At 43.0% G+C, this 17,412-nt stretch overlaps 1 protein-coding gene across 5 annotated transcripts in view; it reads left to right on the forward strand.

Annotated features, from left to right (window-relative positions):
- BUB1B (BUB1 mitotic checkpoint serine/threonine kinase B) overlaps positions 1-17,412 on the forward strand; it is a 46,243-nt gene that overhangs the window by 24,188 nt on the left and 4,643 nt on the right. For 4 of the 5 annotated variants that reach the window (XM_039538681.1, XM_039538680.1, XM_039538682.1 and 1 more), the window contains exons 17-22: positions 1,907-2,050; positions 4,367-4,479; positions 4,670-4,831; positions 6,283-6,425; positions 12,482-12,653; positions 13,229-13,335. In XM_039538681.1, the coding sequence (XP_039394615.1) occupies positions 1,907-2,050; positions 4,367-4,479; positions 4,670-4,831; positions 6,283-6,425; positions 12,482-12,653; positions 13,229-13,335 (841 nt within the window). The remainder of the gene's footprint in view (positions 1-1,906; positions 2,051-4,366; positions 4,480-4,669; positions 4,832-6,282; positions 6,426-12,481; positions 12,654-13,228; positions 13,336-17,412) is intronic. The other variant, XM_039538685.1, reaches the window with a different exon arrangement.

A 17,412-nucleotide genomic window follows, 5' to 3' on the forward strand; every position in this document is an offset into this window, starting at 1 on the left:
CCAGGATGTGAGATGAAAGTGGCTCAGAAAAGAATCCTGTCAAGATGAGATTTTTTTAAATGTTTCAAATGGATCCACGAAATACCTTTTTGTAAGGAAAACCTTTGTGCTTACATTAACAGGAATGCAGAGGTTGCAAGGCTTGCTTGGGAACTTAAAGCTGGATACTGTTTTAAGCCACAGTCATGCAAATTAGAGTCCACACTTGTGTGAAATCCCTGGTGAAGTTGTGGTTTCTGAATTGGCACAGGGGCTCATCCATGCACATTCAGTATGCAGGATCAGAGCCTAAATCTTTATATCTTTCACTGGAAAAACTGCCTTATAATGAAGGTACAAAAAAGTGAATTTCACTCCAAATGACTGAGATGTGGTAGCTCCTGAATTATACTAATTATTGAATAGCTATTGAGTAAAAACCCAATCATTCACATTGAAGTTTAATACTCCTATAATTGGGCCTCAGTAGTTTTCTTTGACTCTCTAATTTCAGAGTGATCAAAGATTGTTTGTTTGGTTTTTGGAAGCATAAATTAGAATTGGTGCCAGTGAGCTCAGTAGAGCACTGGAAAATATTGAATGCCCTTCTGAAGTATAATATTTCGGAGGCTGTTGGATCTGTATAGCGATGCATGTTTATCAGGAGAGACAACTATATTCAAAACCATCTAGTTCTTCTGTTGTATAGAACTATTCCTAATCACAGATGGTCAATTTTTCTCTCCATCGTTCTCTCAAACGGTTTCAAAAGTATTTCTCTTTCAGTTGAATAGAACTATTGAATAAGACTAGTGGGTTTTCTTTTTTCTTTCTTTTTTTTTTTTTTCCCCAGCTTCAGAATTTACTCTTTATATTCTAGTAAACAGCGGTGGGTGGAGGAATCTCAGCTCATATCTTTGCATTTCTCCTGTATACTTGGTCTGTAGAATGAAAAATGTTAAGATTCATGACTAAGACTGCAGGTTCATGACTAAGACTCAGGCAGCCCCTGTGCCAGGTGCACTGGCAGCTGCTGGGGCAGTCTCACCCCACCATGCCCCCCTCTCACCCCACCATGCCCCCCTCTCACCCTACCAGCCCCACCAAGCTCTCACCCCTCCCAGCACCAGCGGGGGTCCCAGGCAGCACGCTGCCTGCCTGGGCGTGCCCCCCCCCAGCACCTGGGCTGCCCTCCCCAGCACCCACGAGGCCCCAGGCAGCCCCAAGTTTTATTCACTGGTATTTTTAGTAAAAGTCATGAACGGGTCACAGGTTACTAACTGTGACCTGTCCGTGACTTTTACTAAAAATACCCGTGACTAAAATGTAGCCTTGTTCGTGACCATTCAAAGTGGTTTAGTGGCCCCAACTTTACTATAAACAGATTAACGCTGTTATGGGTAAATGTGGCTGGATGACTTCATCTGTAACCTTTTAATTTTGTCATGGTCTGGAAGAGGGGTTACATTCCCAGTAAGTCTTTTAGTTAAAAAAAACTCACAAATTTGATCTGCTCTAGAAATGGGTCAAAACTGGAACATGTCCTGACTGGATTTTGTGGTGTTCAGATAAATGCACCTAAATCCAAATACCCACTAGTTTAAATCTTGTTTTTTAAGAAATACAAAAGTTGACTAAGCCTTGGTTTAAATGATCTGCACTTATTCAGTATCTTTCATCCCAGAATCTCAAAGTATCTTCAAAGGTGAGTAAATGTTACTCTGTACACTTAGCAAAAGAAGAAACCATAAGTAAGTGGTTAATGGACTTGCCCAAAGTGATACTGCAGAAGATCAGTAGCAGAATGGGAATACAAGCAAGGTCTCATGCTATCCACATGCTAATCTAATCACACATGCTGGCTTCACAGACCGAATCCATATCTGAATCCTGCCCATCTGTAACTCTAGTACTTTTTTGTTTCTAGAGGACCCACCTCAAGTGTTGTGGAGTGCAGAGCAGCGCAGAAGGCTGTTGGACCCTCTGCCAGATTCATTGAGTAATTCTCCAGGTTTTTGTTCAGAGAATGGGCCCATGCCCGTGATGGAGCTGGAAAAAGAAATAGAGCTGGGTAAGCAGTAAGAGACCCTAGTGTGCTGGCATTCTATTCAGACTGGCTTAGGTTTGTCCCTTCAGAATGGATTCCAAATTGTACATTTTGAAAAATAACTTGGGAGTTAGATATTGCAGTTAATGTGGTGGCATGTTGCCTCTAGAGATCTTAATTCGGACATGCCACGGATCCAAAGGGCAAGCTTGTCTCTATCCTTTGTGCAGTCTCTGGAAGTGTACCCCATTAGCACTAGCCCCTACACCTCCCCTCCCCCGTTTTTTTTGCAAGATTGAGACCCACAACTCAGCTTCAGTACCTCTTTCTCACTGTTGCTCCTCCAGCAAGTCTAAATGAGTTTAGACTCCTATCAGAGACTTATTCTATGAACAGGGATATCAGGGTTGGAAGGGACCTCAGGAGGTCATCTAGTCCCACCCCCTGCTCAAAGCAGGACCAACGCCAATTAAATCATCCCAGTCAGGGCTTTGTCAGGCCTGACCTTAAAAACCTCCAAGGATGGAGTTTCCACCACCTCCCTAGGTAACCCATTCCAGTGCTTCACCACCCTCCTAGTGAAAAAGTTTTTCCTAATATCCAACCTAAACCTCCCACTCTGCAACTTGAGACCATTACTACTTGTTCTGTCATCTGGTACCACTGAGAACAGTCTAGATCGGGATCAGCAACTTTTCAGAAATGGTGTGCCAAGTCTTCATTTATTCACGGTAATTTAAGGTTTCGCATGCAGTAATACATTTTACATTTATGGGGTTATGGAACCCCCGACTGGCAGTGGGCTGAGCAGACTGGCGGCCGGGACCCCAGGCTGGCAGCGGGCTGAGCTAGGGTTCCGTCTGCTGGCCCCTGCCAGCCGGGATCCTGTCTGTCAGCCCCGCTCAGCCCACTGCCAACCCGGGGTTCTGTCCATCCAGGCCAACAGCGGGCTGAGCAGGGCTGGCAGCTGGGACCCTAGGCTGGCTGCAGCATGCCACGCTAAATCAACTTGTGTGCCGCCTTTGGCATGCATACCATAGGTTTCCGACCACTGGTCTAGATCTATCTTCTTTGGAACCCCCTTTCAGGTAGTTGAAAGCAGCTATCAAATCCCCCTTCATTCTTCTCTTCTGCAGACTAAACAATCCCAGTTCCCTCAGCCTCTCCTCATAAGTAGTGTGCTCCAGCCCCCTAATAATTTCTGTTGCCCTCTGCTGGACTCTGTCCAATTTTTCCACATCCTTCTTGTAGTGTGGGGCCCAAAACTGGACACAGTACTCCAGATGAGACCTCACCAATGCCGAATAGAGGGGAATGATCACGTCCCTCGATCTGCTGGCAATGTCCCTACTTATACAGCCCAAAATTTCGTTAGCCTTCTTGGCAACAAGGGCACACTGTTGACTCATCCAGCTTCTCGTCCACTGTAACCCCTAGGTCCTTTCCTGCAGAACTGCTGCCTAGCCATTCAGTCCCTAGTCTGTAGCAGTGCATGGGATTCTTCTGTCCTAAGTGCAGGACTCTGCACTTGTCCTTGTTGAAACTCATCAGGTTTCTTTTGGCCCAATCCTCTAATTTGTCTAGGTCCCTCTGTATCCTATCCCTACCCTCGAGCGTATCTACTCCTCCTCCTAGTTTAGTGTCACCAGTAAACTTGCTGAGGATGCAGTCCACACCATTCTGCAGATCATTAATGAGGATATTGAACAAAACCGGCCCCAGGACCTATCCTTGGGACACTCCGCTTGATACCGGCTGCCAACTAGACATGGAGCCATTGAGCCCAACGAACCAGCCAGCTTTCTGTCCACCTTATATGCAACCAGCAGATATTTTCAGCATTGCAGGGCACTTCTCAAAATAAGCCCGTATTTATTAGTCAACTGCAATACAGTATTTTAGGGTCCTTAAATTAGAATGAAAAAGCAAAACGTATGTGGATGTCTCTGCTGGCAGTCCAAAACGCCTTTCTTGCCCAAGCATCCAGGATTCAAATCTCTCCCACTTCACTGAGCAGCAGAATTCTGAATACAGTTTAGACACCCCAGATCATCATAATTAGAGCTTGAAACAATGTCTTCCTTCCTTGGTTAATGTCCTGTCATTGGTCTTCCATTGTAACTCCCATTCGTATGTTCACAGTTCTTTCACACCAACCCAGATATGCCTACGTGGCCAACACCAGTCTCTGGCCAGTGTCTTCAGTTCTAGTAGGTCAAAACTCAAAAGTGAGTGGGGAAATAAACATGCATATTTTTCATAAAGATAATACAGAGATTTGCCACATTCTCTATACATGTACTTCCTGTGATCTCTTCTAAACTTAAACTTCCTCAATAGGGAATGAGATTTACTGCATCAAACGGGAATACTGGACCAGTGAAGAGTATAAGATGTTCTTTGGTGTTCTGTCCAGCTTTGCTGAGCTGGATGCAAAGGGGTTTGCAATAAAGGTAGGACCTGTCAACATATGCACACCTGAACTGTAAAGAGTTAAACTATCAGCTCAGCAGGGTAAAATCTGGCCCTGTGTAGTCTGACTTCTCAGTGAAATGAGAAGAGCTTCCTGAGCTGTATGTGAGGATGAGCATTTAGGTTTAACTCCAACCGTAACTCATTTTTTTTTAATGTACCTTTTTATAGGTGTTTTCGAAACCCGTGCCTTGGGATTTCTATATCACGCTCCAGTTGCAAGAGCGTCTGAGTGCTGACTTTGACCAAAGCTTCAGTGAGAACTGCAGCTGTTTCTTATACCTGGATGGCTGTGCTATTCTGCATAGGGAGATAAATCGCTTTACCCTCTGGGTCAGTGCAAACTATCTATGTATGACATAGGAAGACTTGAACTGTAGCATAGATACTAGCATAGGGATCGACAACCTTTGGCACGCGGCCTGCCAGAGTATGTCCCCTGGCGTGCCGGGCCGGTTTGTTTACCGGCCGCGTCCACAGATTCAGCCAATCACGGCTTCCACTGGCCATGGTTTGCCGCTCCAGGCCAATGGGGGCTGTGGGAAGCGGCAGCCAGCACATGCCTCAGCCCACGCCACTTCCCACACCCCCCATTGGACTGGAGCAGTGAACTGCGGCCAGTGGGAGCCATGATTGGCCGAACCTGTGGACACGGCCTGTAAACAAACCGGCCCGGCCCACCAGGGGACATACTCTGGCAGGCCGCGTGCCAAAGGTTGCCGGTCCCTGTACTAGCAGTTAGAAATATTGGTTCTTGCTGGATGTCAAGCAGATTCAAGGGACCTGGAATGTTAGATTAAACATTAGGGCCTTGTGTAAATGCAATTTTGAAGTATGTTAGCAAGAAGCATGTCTGCTATAAAGATGGCATCTAAACAGCATTCTCACTCTTGAGTTTTGTGCTTCCCAGTATGAGACAAGGAGTTCCCCAACTTCAAAGGGCTTGTCTACATAGGGACACTTAAAGTAAAGGCCAGGTCAGCTGAAGGTATGAAGCTAATGTGCATAAATTGAAGTGTGTGTTGAACCCTTGTGTGGATGCTCTCATTCAGAAGTAAAGTTGTTGGGGGGGATGGGTTGCTGTAGCTTAACCCTGCAAAGGCCACTTTGCTCCTGAATGAGAGCACCTACACAAAGTTTATCACACTTTTTAATTTATGCACAATAACTTCACAACTTTTAGTTGACCTTGCCTTAACTTTCCTGAATGTCCCTGTGTAGATGTGGCCTAAAACTTTTTGGTCCCTAGAGGCATCAGTAGTGACTTGAGGCATGAATCACACCACCCCGATGCCCCAGAACTAGTGTTACATGTGTCATCCAGGTGTTTTAACTGCAGCCCTGAGAACTCTCTAAACTAGATTTCCAGTCTGCTCTGGCCACAGGGGAGTAGTGTTGGCATCTTGCTAGAAGGATTTGTGTTTAAATACGGTTTTGACTTGCACAGTTTGAGCTTTAGCATATATGGGGCTTAAAAAATAAAGGCCAACTTCAGCCTTCAATTAAACTTTTTTTTTTCCACCCAGATTCTTCAGCTATTTATCAGCAGAGTCCGCTAAGAACTTGCAGTGACTTGAATTCTGATGGGTTTGTTGTCTGGGTGGAAAACTGATCATGTATGTGCCTTAACGAGGAGGGCTGAATTGGAGAAGCTTCCTGGTTTCTCTTTAGAGCTGTCTAGAAAAAGTGAAAGCTTGTATCATAGGATTGTTCCTGTCTACTGCTCTATCTCTTGGCAGAAGAATGGTTCCACAGTGGCTTATATTTGTTCTCTCTGTCTTCAGGATATCATCCAGTGCTGTAAAGCCATCCCTGAGGAAGTGATTATGCTGGTTGTTTACAATATCCTGGATGTGGTGCAGAAGCTACACAAAGCAGAGATTGTCCATGGAAACTTGTGTCCAGAGGCTCTCTTCCTGGGAGACAGGTTGGTAGCCTCTTTTCAGAGACCTGGAAAAATGCTTTCTATTCAAGCTCTGTCCTGAGCCTTGTGCAGGTTAATAGTGACATGGTTCACTATTTCAGGAGTAAGAGGGCAGCAGGCTAGGAAAGTTGATGTGGAAATCTATAAAAGGCATATATGAAGGAAGAGGGTATTCCTGAAGAAAATACTCCATTATATAGTTCCTATTTTAAAATTGGCAAGTTCACATACAAATGTATTAGAACGCTACAGCAATGGATGTAAAGTAACTTGCCATTTGAGATTAAATATCTGAAAAGAAATTTAGAAGGCTGAGGTTTTAAAAAAAATGAATATTCTAGTCTGGAAGTAGATTAATCAGTTCCCCTTTGCAGCCAGCTTCTAAAGCCCTGGCCTACACCTAAAATTAACCTAGCTACATCGCTCAGTGATGTGAAAAATTTTGTGCTAGGGCAATGTAGTTAGGTTGACCTAACCGCCATGTAGATGCAGCTAGGTCAGTGGAAGAATTCTGCTGACCTGGCTACCCGCCTCTCAGAGAGGTGGATTTACCTGCGTCAGTGGAAAAACCCCTTCCATTGACGTAGGAAGTATCTACGCTACAATGCTACAGCCAGTGGCAGAGCTGTAAACTCTGCCACTGTAGTATGCAGACATGGCCTTAACTTGATTCAGAGGACATCATCAGTTTTCCTCCTTAGGCTCTTGATGAAAGAAGCCTCTTTCCAAATGTTTAGCTCCTTCACATTGTTGCTGAGGTTGCTTTCTTGCACGTTGCTCAGCTCATCCCCCTCATTGGCCTTACTGTCTAGATCCCACATGAAACTCAAAAGCAGGGAGCTAAGGAGCAACATCTGTACTTTTAAAATGACTCATACAAGCTACTTCAGTCCTTGTCCCTTTCTCTCCTCTCCAGCTTCTTTAGGATTGTGTCTTTGCCGAAACACAAGTTCACCTGTGAACAGAGTAGCCTTGTGTTTTGTGGTGGAACTTTTTTTTTTTTGCAGATAATGATCTCTGCATTAGCATAAATCCTGAATAGTAACTCTGGAGCTACACTAATATAACAGAGTAACTCCATTGACTTCAGTGGAGTTATTCTGGATGTAAACTGGTATAATGGAGATCAGAATCTGGCTCAATGACTAATAATGGGACCCAGTAAAAACATGTCTGTATTTACCCCATACATGCAACATTGTTTTTTTTTTTGTTTGTTTGTTTTTTAAACCTCCTTAGTGGCAAAACAGATGGGTCAAAAACAAAAAAAACCAACACTATTGTCAAGTCTCATGGACTTTAATGTCAGAAGGGACTATATGATCACCTAATCTGAGTTCCTGCACACGGAACATCACCTACTCACTCCTGTAATAGACCCCTAACCTCTGGCTGAGTTATTGAAATCCTCAAATCATGATTTAAAGACTTCAAGTTAGAGAGAGTCCACTATTTACACTAGTTTAAACATGCAAGTCCCCCATGCTACAGAGGAAGGCAAACAAACCGCAGGGTCTCTGTCTATCTGATCTGCGGGAAAATTCCTTCCCAACACCAAGTATGGCAGTCAGTTGGACCCTGAGCACGTGTACCATCTTGCCGTGTTCAGAAGCCTGACCAGTGTAAGTTTATTATCCAGGCCATCCCTCTCTCAATGTGGAGAGGACAATGCACCAGCCCCTGTTCCTAAGCAGATTTCCCTTTGCAACATGCTATTTTAGTTAAATATAAAACAGATGTTGTTAAACTACAGAAAAGAGAGATTTTAAGTGATTATAAGTAATAAGTGTATAGATCAAAGTAGATTGCGATTTTGTTTTATTTCTTAGGTAATCTGAGTTCTATAAACTAGACAGGATTTGAATCAAGCAGAGTCTCACTCTGAGAGTACAAAAAGTTCACCAATCTTCCATACGCAGGCTGGGATTCCTCCTTGCAAGCCTGGGACCACCTCCCCAGTCTGTCTTTATCCTCTAGCCATGTTTCCAGGTGTTCAACTATGGGGGAAGTAAAGCCAAGTGATAATGTCACTTCCCCTTTTTATAGCTTCTGCCATGTGGCGGGAACTTCATTGTCCCAAACAAAGCCCCCAGCACAGTTAGTAGAAAAGTACAGGCACAAGATGGAGTTCAGAGTCACATGAGCTGGTCACATGCCCTTGCATGCTTTGAGTCATAGCAGGGGCCATTACTAAGACTGTGAGTCTGTCATGGAAGTCATGGATTCCATGACTTTCCGGGACCTCTGTGACTTCTGCAACAGCCAGTGCAGCTGGCCCGGGGGTCACCTGAGCAGCTTGGGCAACCCCTGGCCAGCCACACCGACTGCTGCTAGGTCAATATTGGGCCACTTTGCATCTCCCCTCCAGCAGCAGCAGGAGTTTGGGTGTGGGAGAGGGCTCAGTGCTGAGTCTGAGGGTTGGGGTGCAGGAGCGGGTGAGGGCTCTGGGCAGCGCTTTCCTTGCGGGGGAGGGCTTTCTGGAAGCACCAACATGTTCCTCCCTCGCCTCCTAGGTAGAGGCGTGGCCAGTTCTGCACACTGCATCTGCCTGCAGTCACAGCCCCCACAGCTCCCATTGGCCAGGAACCACAGCCAGTGGGAGCTGTGGGGGCTGTGACTGCAGGCGGATGCAGTGTGCAGAACTGCCTGGCCATGCCTCAGAGTCCACCTAGGGAGGGACATGTTGCTGGGACATGCCAGCTGCTTCTGGGAGCCATGCAGAGCTGGGTAGGGAGTCTGCCAGCCACCCCCACCCACCCCAGCAGCAGCACAGGTACTGGGCTGCACGCCCCAGGCTGTCCCCTGCCCCAGAGCACCCATGGTGCCCCTGGGCCATCCTCTGCCCCAGAGCAGTCAAGTTTTAGTCAACATTATATAGTAAAAGTCATGGACAGGTCATGAATTTTTGTTTACTGCATCTGTCCATGACTTTTGCTAAAAATACCCATGACTGAAACATAGCCTTAGCCATTATCAATATTCTGGCTAGAATGTCCACAGTAAAGTCCATCAGGTGGGGATAAGCTTCTTCCATGACCCATTGTGTTCATTGATGGGCCATCAACTTGGTAAATCCATTCACAATATGCTGGCTAGACTGGATGTAAACTACCTTGTGGGAGTTACCACAGGAGCAAACACGTTTGAAATACAGGTACATAGTCAATATTCATAACTTCAGATACAAAAATGATACATGCATACAAATAGAATAATCATATTCAGCAAACCCTAACACTTCCATTGACACCTCCATGACACATTTTATACAAGATTTTGTTGCAATTTATATAACAGTGATGAATCTGGGGGTGTCAGGGTGTTACGATGGGGTACAGAGGGTCACACCCTCCCCATCTAGCATCTCATCACCAGCCATTAGAAATATTTGCTGCTAGCAGTCACAGATCATCTACATGCCATTGTAGGCAGTCTCATCATACCATCCCCTCCGTAAACTTACCAAGTCAAGTCTTGAAGCCAGTTAGGTTTTTTGCCCCCACTGCTCCCTTTGGAAGGATTTTTCCAGAACTTAACTCCTCTGACGGTTAGAAACCTTTACCTAATTTCAAGCCTAAACTTATTGATGGCCAGCTTATATCCATTTGTTCTTGTGTCCACATTGGTGCTTAATTTAAATAACCTCTCTCTCTCTCCCCCCCCCCCCCCCCCCGTATTTATCCCTCTGATATATTTATACAGAGCAATCATATCTTCCCTCAGTCTTCTTTTGGTTAGACTAAACCAGCCAAGCTCTTTGAGCCTCCTCTGATAAGATAGGCTTTCCATTCCCCTGCTCACCCTTCTCTGCACCCATTCCAGTTTGAATTCATCTGTCTTAAACATGGGAGACCAGAACTGCACACAGTATTCCAGATGAGGTCCCACCAGTGCCTTGTATAATGGTACTTAACACTTCCTTGTTTCTACTGGAAATACCTCGCCTGATGCATCCTAGGACTGCATTAGCCTTTTTCACAGCCACATGACAGTGGTGGTTCAGTCAATGCATCCAGGTCTTTCTCCTCCTCTGTCACTTCCAACTGATAAGTCACTAGGATAAGTGAGTGAGCTCATAATTACTAGTCATGTTTATTAATAGTAACATTGCTATATTACTATTGTGGCAAAACATATTAACATACATATTACCAATGTGGCAAAACCACAGTATATTACAATAAAACTTAAAACTAAATCCAGAATTTTAAAATATACAAATACAAATTAAACAAACCAAACCAATTAAACCATATAATCACTGTCTCTTGCTTTTTGCTTATTTTAGTGGCTAGCCATGCAAATAGGGCAATCGCTCAGGTCACAAATGTGCTGTCAGTTATTAATAAATGTTTTATTTTCTGAGAGGTTGTAGGAAAAAGATATCCAGGACAAAAACACGGAAAGTCATTTTGACCTTTAAGTGGCAATTGCAATTACAGTATAACAATGGGGTAGGTATTCCACCTTCCCCAAGCCACAGGGAAAGAGCGGGTTACAATTCTCAATGCCAGTAATATCAGCCCTCTAAGTAAGCTGTCTGCATAGATTGAAATCAGAGAGCTGTAAAAGCCTTCCTTAATTTGTTATTGGACAAACTTTCTAAATATCTGGTGTACCCATGAGTCTTTTTAACAAATTGACATACCTATAGTTGGAACAACTGCTGTGTCTAGCTACTTATTAATATCCTCTAATCTCAACTTGAGTAGGGATTTAAATCTAATCATTTCCAATTCTGAGAAGCCTAGAGAGAATACATGGAATTTTAACCAATGAAGCGTACATGAAAAAGCCCTTCTGAGCTGTTCCTCTAAGCATAGCCTTGGCAAACATTGGCATACTGTAAATACAAAGTCAAAAATTGATACTACGGTATTGCACTTCGGACAGAATAGAATTCATGCAGGTCTCAGCTCTAAGAAGAGCATCTGAAATGTTATTTGAGAGAACCAAGAAATCTTCCAAAGAAATTTTGTTTTGAATCACTTTTATTCCTGTGGGATCATTCCATTTCCATATTTCCATGCCATATAGAATTTGAGCACATACCTTAGCCTCAAACATTCTAAGGGCTGGTGCAATTAAATTGCTTTCATGAGCCAGGTGAAATGTAACATAGCTTGCATTGATTTGAACCCTTGTCTTTTGCTACCTGAGTGTGTGTATCTCACAACTTGTTTTAAGAGAACCGGATACCCAGGTAGAGGAAAGAACTAACTTGTTCAATATATTGCCCATAAATCCTGAATTTGTGCAACCTCAGTCTTTGACTAAAAATAGTTTAGTTATTTAGTTTTGAAGTAATTTTATCAAAAGGCCCTCCAGTTGTCACTATAAACCAAACACAATTAATAAGCACTTCAGTCCCACTGATGGTTGTGATATTAGAATCATATTGTCTACACATAAAACAGAGTAATCCATGACATTAGAGGGAAAATACTGATCCCCGTTTTAATGCTAAAACAACATCATTAATATTAAAGTTTAAAAAGAAAAGGCACTCATAATTATGAAGTAGGCCCACAATGTACAAGTATTGAAAGAGAGTGACTGGGGATCTTGACCTGGATTCTGTTCCTGGCACTGCTACATATTGTTACCTTGGGTAAATCACTTAATCTGTCACCTGTCTGTGTCTGTCTCTCTCTAACTGTAAAACAGAGGATATATCTAATGGATTAAACTTCACAATATCCCATTCACGTTCGAATTGTTTTGAGAACCTTGACGAGAATGAGATAAAGAAGTTCAAAGCATTATATTAAATTTTCCTCCTCACAGCACCTCTTCTTTCATACCCCCTAGCTGTGATACATATATCAAGATAGGATTACCTCTGTAAAGCAACTTTCCCCGTAGCAAAGCTTGGAGATGCTAATATTATCATTTAACTCACATGATATGAGGGGTAAGCCTTTTTTAGCAGCCATTCCTAAACTAACCATTAGAGGGAGCCATTGGCATGGCTAAGATTCTTACCTGCAGCACAAGATGATAAAAGGAAATTTTACTGCTTCTTTGTCTTTTATGTTTCCTTGGAATTATTTCCTTAGGATCTGTGATCCGTTTGCTAATAATGAGATTACCAGTGCTTTGAAGATAGTGGACTTCTCTTACAGCCTGGATGTGAGGTTGCAGCCTAGAGTGAGTTTACTCAACAGCTTCCCAATAGCTCAGACCCAGTATGGACAACAGATCCTAGCCAAGTGCTCTCTTCCTTATCAGGTAAGTACATATTAACCCAGGGTAATTGCTATGAGTGCCCCTTGACAAGTGTCTCTAGCTTATCTGAAGAAGGAGATGGAGACTGAGCGCTAATATTCTAAGATGAATGTCGTTGGATATGTGGCCTGTTTTTATATATCTTATCTAATTAAGCAACATCTTTCACAACAGCCATAACTCTTCAGCAAAAACCCTTCAGCTGGACCCTGTGTATTCTACATTAGCTGAAGAAACTGGCATTGTTAATCTGGGGCAGTTGTGTACCTGCATTCATCTGACAGCTAGAGTTCATTATAAATAGCTAGACCGTGTCTCAATCTGAAATGCTAAACAAGGATTTTGCTTCCTATAGTAGTTTGCTTTGCTTTGCTTAGCTTAATTGAGCTTGCTGGAAAATCCTCACAAACACCACTATACAGGGTTATTGGATGCAGAAGGTGTTGTAGGACATCTCTAGTGGCACGATTGCTATTTAAAAATGCTTTTGTGCTATATTGAATGGATGTGGAGGAATGGCGAAATGGCTGCGGAGATTAGCAGAAGCAGTTTTCTAATATTGATTGTTGTGGTTTCAGGTAGACTTGGTTGGTATTGCAGAAATAGTGCATTTGATGCTGTTTGGGGAGCACCTCCAGGTTTATCAAGAAGATTCCCTCTGGAAAATCAGCCAGAATTTCTCCAAGTAAGTGTTTCATCAGGAATCTCTGGGTAGATAAAGGCAGCTTTAGCTTTCTCCCTCACCTCTGTGTTGCAGCTTTTGTCAAAGCTGGAGCATAAATTCAGTGCTACTAGTTGGTAACAGTAGTGCTACATTATATTGAGGATTCGGTTTTGAATCTTTTGTTTGTAATAGAATTAGATGGACTCACTGATGCTTTCTTGGACTCCCTTACATCTATTTACACCCACTTACAGTTTAGACTCCCTCACACATTAGAAACTTATTCACCAAGGAGCTGAAAGGGTGTGTAAATTAGAGCATGGCCTAATTTGTTACATTATTTTATAACCCTTTTCTCTGCTTTTAATATGAGGTACACCGTCTTAGACTACTTCTGAGTCACCAGGCAAATTTGGAGCTGGGGGAGAGATCAATTAATAAGTGGGCATGATTCTGTGTTGTAATCATTTTGTTTTTCAGCTTTTCACACTGTGCTGTGTGCTATGCTGTAGCATGGGCAGGATGAAAGAGACTGATTCAGGGGTCCTGTTGGGGCGGGAAATAATATGATGCAATTTAAAGATTGCATCATGCATACACACAAGGGGCAAAATTAAGGTTGCATGGGCAGCTGCTGTTTGCACACTTACTAGTTAACTTCCAGACAGCAAGAACCTGCTTTCCTCCTCACCTCCTGTAGTCAAGCGTCTTGGGAAAGGGGCAGCTTATGCTAAGGCCTTCGATTCTTCAGGGGAGTTTCCAACTTGCTGAGCCAGCCATTCAGTCTTATGGGCATTGGAGCTGGTCCCAGGCTGTCACTTCCAGTCTTCCGCATCAGCTATGGTTTCCTGCCTAGGTACTGTCTTTGAGTAGAGATTTCTCAACATTTTGAACCAAAGTCTATAATGTTTTTCTTCCACCTTATCCCTCCCCAATATGTTTTTCAGTGACTTGTCCTGCTCCTCCTACTTTGGGCCTGGTTACTGTTAGACACACACAGTTTGTTTCCCGGACTGCAGACTTCTAGTTTGTCACTCTTTGGCCCCTGACCTTTAGTGGAATGCTTATCCATCTGACCCTTCAAAGAATTAGATGAATTAGTCACCACTGAGGAGATATAGATCCTCATGCACAGTGCCCAGCTCAGTGAGTCTCTTTTATTTGGACCTCCTCATGTGTGGGATTTGAATTTAAACTTGACCCAAAGTCTGTTGTTGTTTTTTTTTTTTCTCTGTTTCTGTAGAGCTGCCAGTAACAGTTCAGTTACCTTGTTCTCATCTCCCTGCTGCTTTAGAAATTGTTAATGAGAATTGGGCACAGGTGGGGAGAAGACTTAATGTCCCTATTGCCACTGCTTGTAACTAAGCAGCAGCAGAACAACATTTTCTGTAACTAAAGTGGATACTTAAATTATTGCCTGATGGCGAAGTCTTTTTCCCTTAGATTCTATCATCTCCTCTGCAGATCTTGCTGATAAGCAGCTATCCGCTTGGCATTCTTGACTTTTTCCACTAAAATGGATCCAGAAAGGATTTTTTCTGCTATACCTTCATTGTGTCCTTTTCTGGGCATCTTCAAAGGGCACTCCAAAAATGACTAGAGGTAGCCATTCATACCAGTATGCTACAATTTTTGGTGAACTAAGAGTTTCCCCTCCTAATATCTCATTCTCCTGGGCACTATTTTAATGATTAGTTTGGAGAAGTCACTTCTGTGGACAGACAGCTATTCCTTCATTTGCCCACTTTCTCTGTTCTGAAAGTACATCTCTGCTCGTTGCATCAGTTATCTCTTGGGCTTCTGCATAGGTTTACACAACTATTGCTTAGATGCAGTATTGCCATGCTAATTCATATCTAGTCTGCAGGTACTGAAGTACCTGTTCTCAACTAGATTCTGTTTGTGATGCCTCTTAGTGTACATTGAAAAATCTGTCCTTTTCTTTGAGTTGTACAACAGAAAAAAGTTATTTTTCTTTTACTTTGTATATAGTGATTTGTCAATATAGTGATACATTTCAAACACTTTTGGTTTCATATATTGTTAGTGTTTTCACATTGTACCTCTGAAGCTATTTAATCTTCTGAGTGGCAATTTATTGCACCAGTTTCCATAGGAGACTATTACTTGGAATTCTCAAGAGAGAGGCACACTGTGGACCTATGGGTGTCACTTACCCACCCACTGCTCCTTCAGTTGGAGATGAATTCACTACTTTGGGTGTTTGTTTCAGAAGGAACCCAAAGGGAGTTACTAACTGAATCATTGATGCAGGTTGACTTTTGCTCTCTGCTGTCAGATATTCTGGCAGTTCAGGTCTTTGAGCTAATTAAACCTGACCTGCCAAGAAAGACTTGTGGACAAGTGATCTGTTGCATTTATGTATCTTCCAAAAACAAGAATTACAGTAATATTTTTATAAACCATACTAATTTTATATTTTTAACATGAAGTATTACATCAGTAGCATACCTTCAGGAGTGCGGCTCATAGTGTGGGAGTGAGGAATCTGCAGTGAGTCTGGATATTAGGATCTGCCAGAGAAGACAGATTCAGCTTTTAGTGTGTCCTGCTCTTGCATACAGACTGCATATGTTTTTCTCTGGTCAATTGGGCCATTCAACACATTCTATGGTTGCAGACTGCTGTTGACAACATCAGTTTCCCACTGCAGGGACCCTTTGCCCTCAGAAGGTATTGCACAGATGGAGAAACTTCCATTTAGTAAGTTTCAGCAGAGGGATATTGGTTAGTCTTCAGTGTGATCCCATGTGCCCATCCAGGCATGGGTCAGGAGCATTCTGGTAGTGATACTTGTAATTCCTGTGAGGAGAGAGCTTATGCTCGTGATTTTAGCAGTTACATGTGGCTTTTTGAAGAAGGTATTATTAATTCTGGCCTGTCTACCAAAGGTGCCATAAGTGGTTTTAGAACCTACTTGAGAGAAATAATTAGAGGATTGCTTTCCGGGAAAAGTACTCTGGGATGTAGGGGAGTAGGAAGTAAAAGGGGAAAATAACTTTCTTACACGAAACCTGTGGTGAATGCTGGAACCGTGGCTCTGCAAGATCTCAGTTTCGTTCCCTTTTAAAAATTCACTGCGAGAGCTATTTTGATTAAGAAAATTTTGGGCTGAATAAATGCGTGAGTGACTGGTGGTAAAAAATGTTGAGTTGATGGAGCTACTTTCTCAAAGTACAGAGATGTTTGGAATTCCAGGACCAGAGGCAGAATTTAGATTTGGAGGAAAGACGAGATTTAAACATAAAGTCGAAATCTCTGAAAACTTAGACAACTTGAATTCCTAACTTGCTGACTTGATTTAGTAACAAAGGTATAGAAAAAGCTGGAATCTATTATTTTGCTAGAGTGTTTGTCTAGATAAGGAGTTATAGGCTTGAAACCATTTCTTCTCCTGTCATCTTTAAGAATCCCTTGAGTTGACTATTAACATACTAAAATCTCCTGCCCTTGTGTTAAGCACAGTTGGTGCTGTTTTTATTCAAAGCATATTTCAATTGCATTTCTAGTTCTGGAGCTGATCTTTGGGGCCTATAAATCTCACAGAATTGTATGTACCTTGTCCTCCCACCATGGCATTCTGGGAAACTGGAAATGTCCAGGCTGATATTGGTTGTCATGTAAACCTGTTAAATGGATCATTAGGGTTGAATGTTTGCCACTGATGTTTTTTTCCCCTAAAGATCCCAAATTATCTAATCTCCTCAGCCCTACCTCCTGGGCTCAGTCTGCCTATAGATTTTTATTTGGGGGGAGGTTGTTTTTTGTTTTAGAAGACCCCCATATCAATTCACAGTTGTGTGGTGTAGTGCTGTTCAGACTACTGCTGCTGATATGGCTGCTATAAAGTCTGTTCTAGCCAGCTGCTTGCAGCTGACCCGTCTCCTTTGAACAGCCAATGTAATTTCTAGCTTGAAGGAAAAAAAGCCTACTTGAGGCAGCATTATCTAGTGCAGTTCTTAACCGGGGCTCTGTACATTCCGGGGGGTTCATTCCCACCCCCCACCCGTCCTTCAGGGCTAAAGTTGGGAGCCTGGACACACACACACCCCCTCTCTTTCGCCCTTCCCTGCTCCC

Source organism: Mauremys reevesii, linkage group 4, assembly GCF_016161935.1.
Source record: "Mauremys reevesii isolate NIE-2019 linkage group 4, ASM1616193v1, whole genome shotgun sequence".
Taxonomy (NCBI): domain Eukaryota; kingdom Metazoa; phylum Chordata; order Testudines; family Geoemydidae; genus Mauremys; species Mauremys reevesii.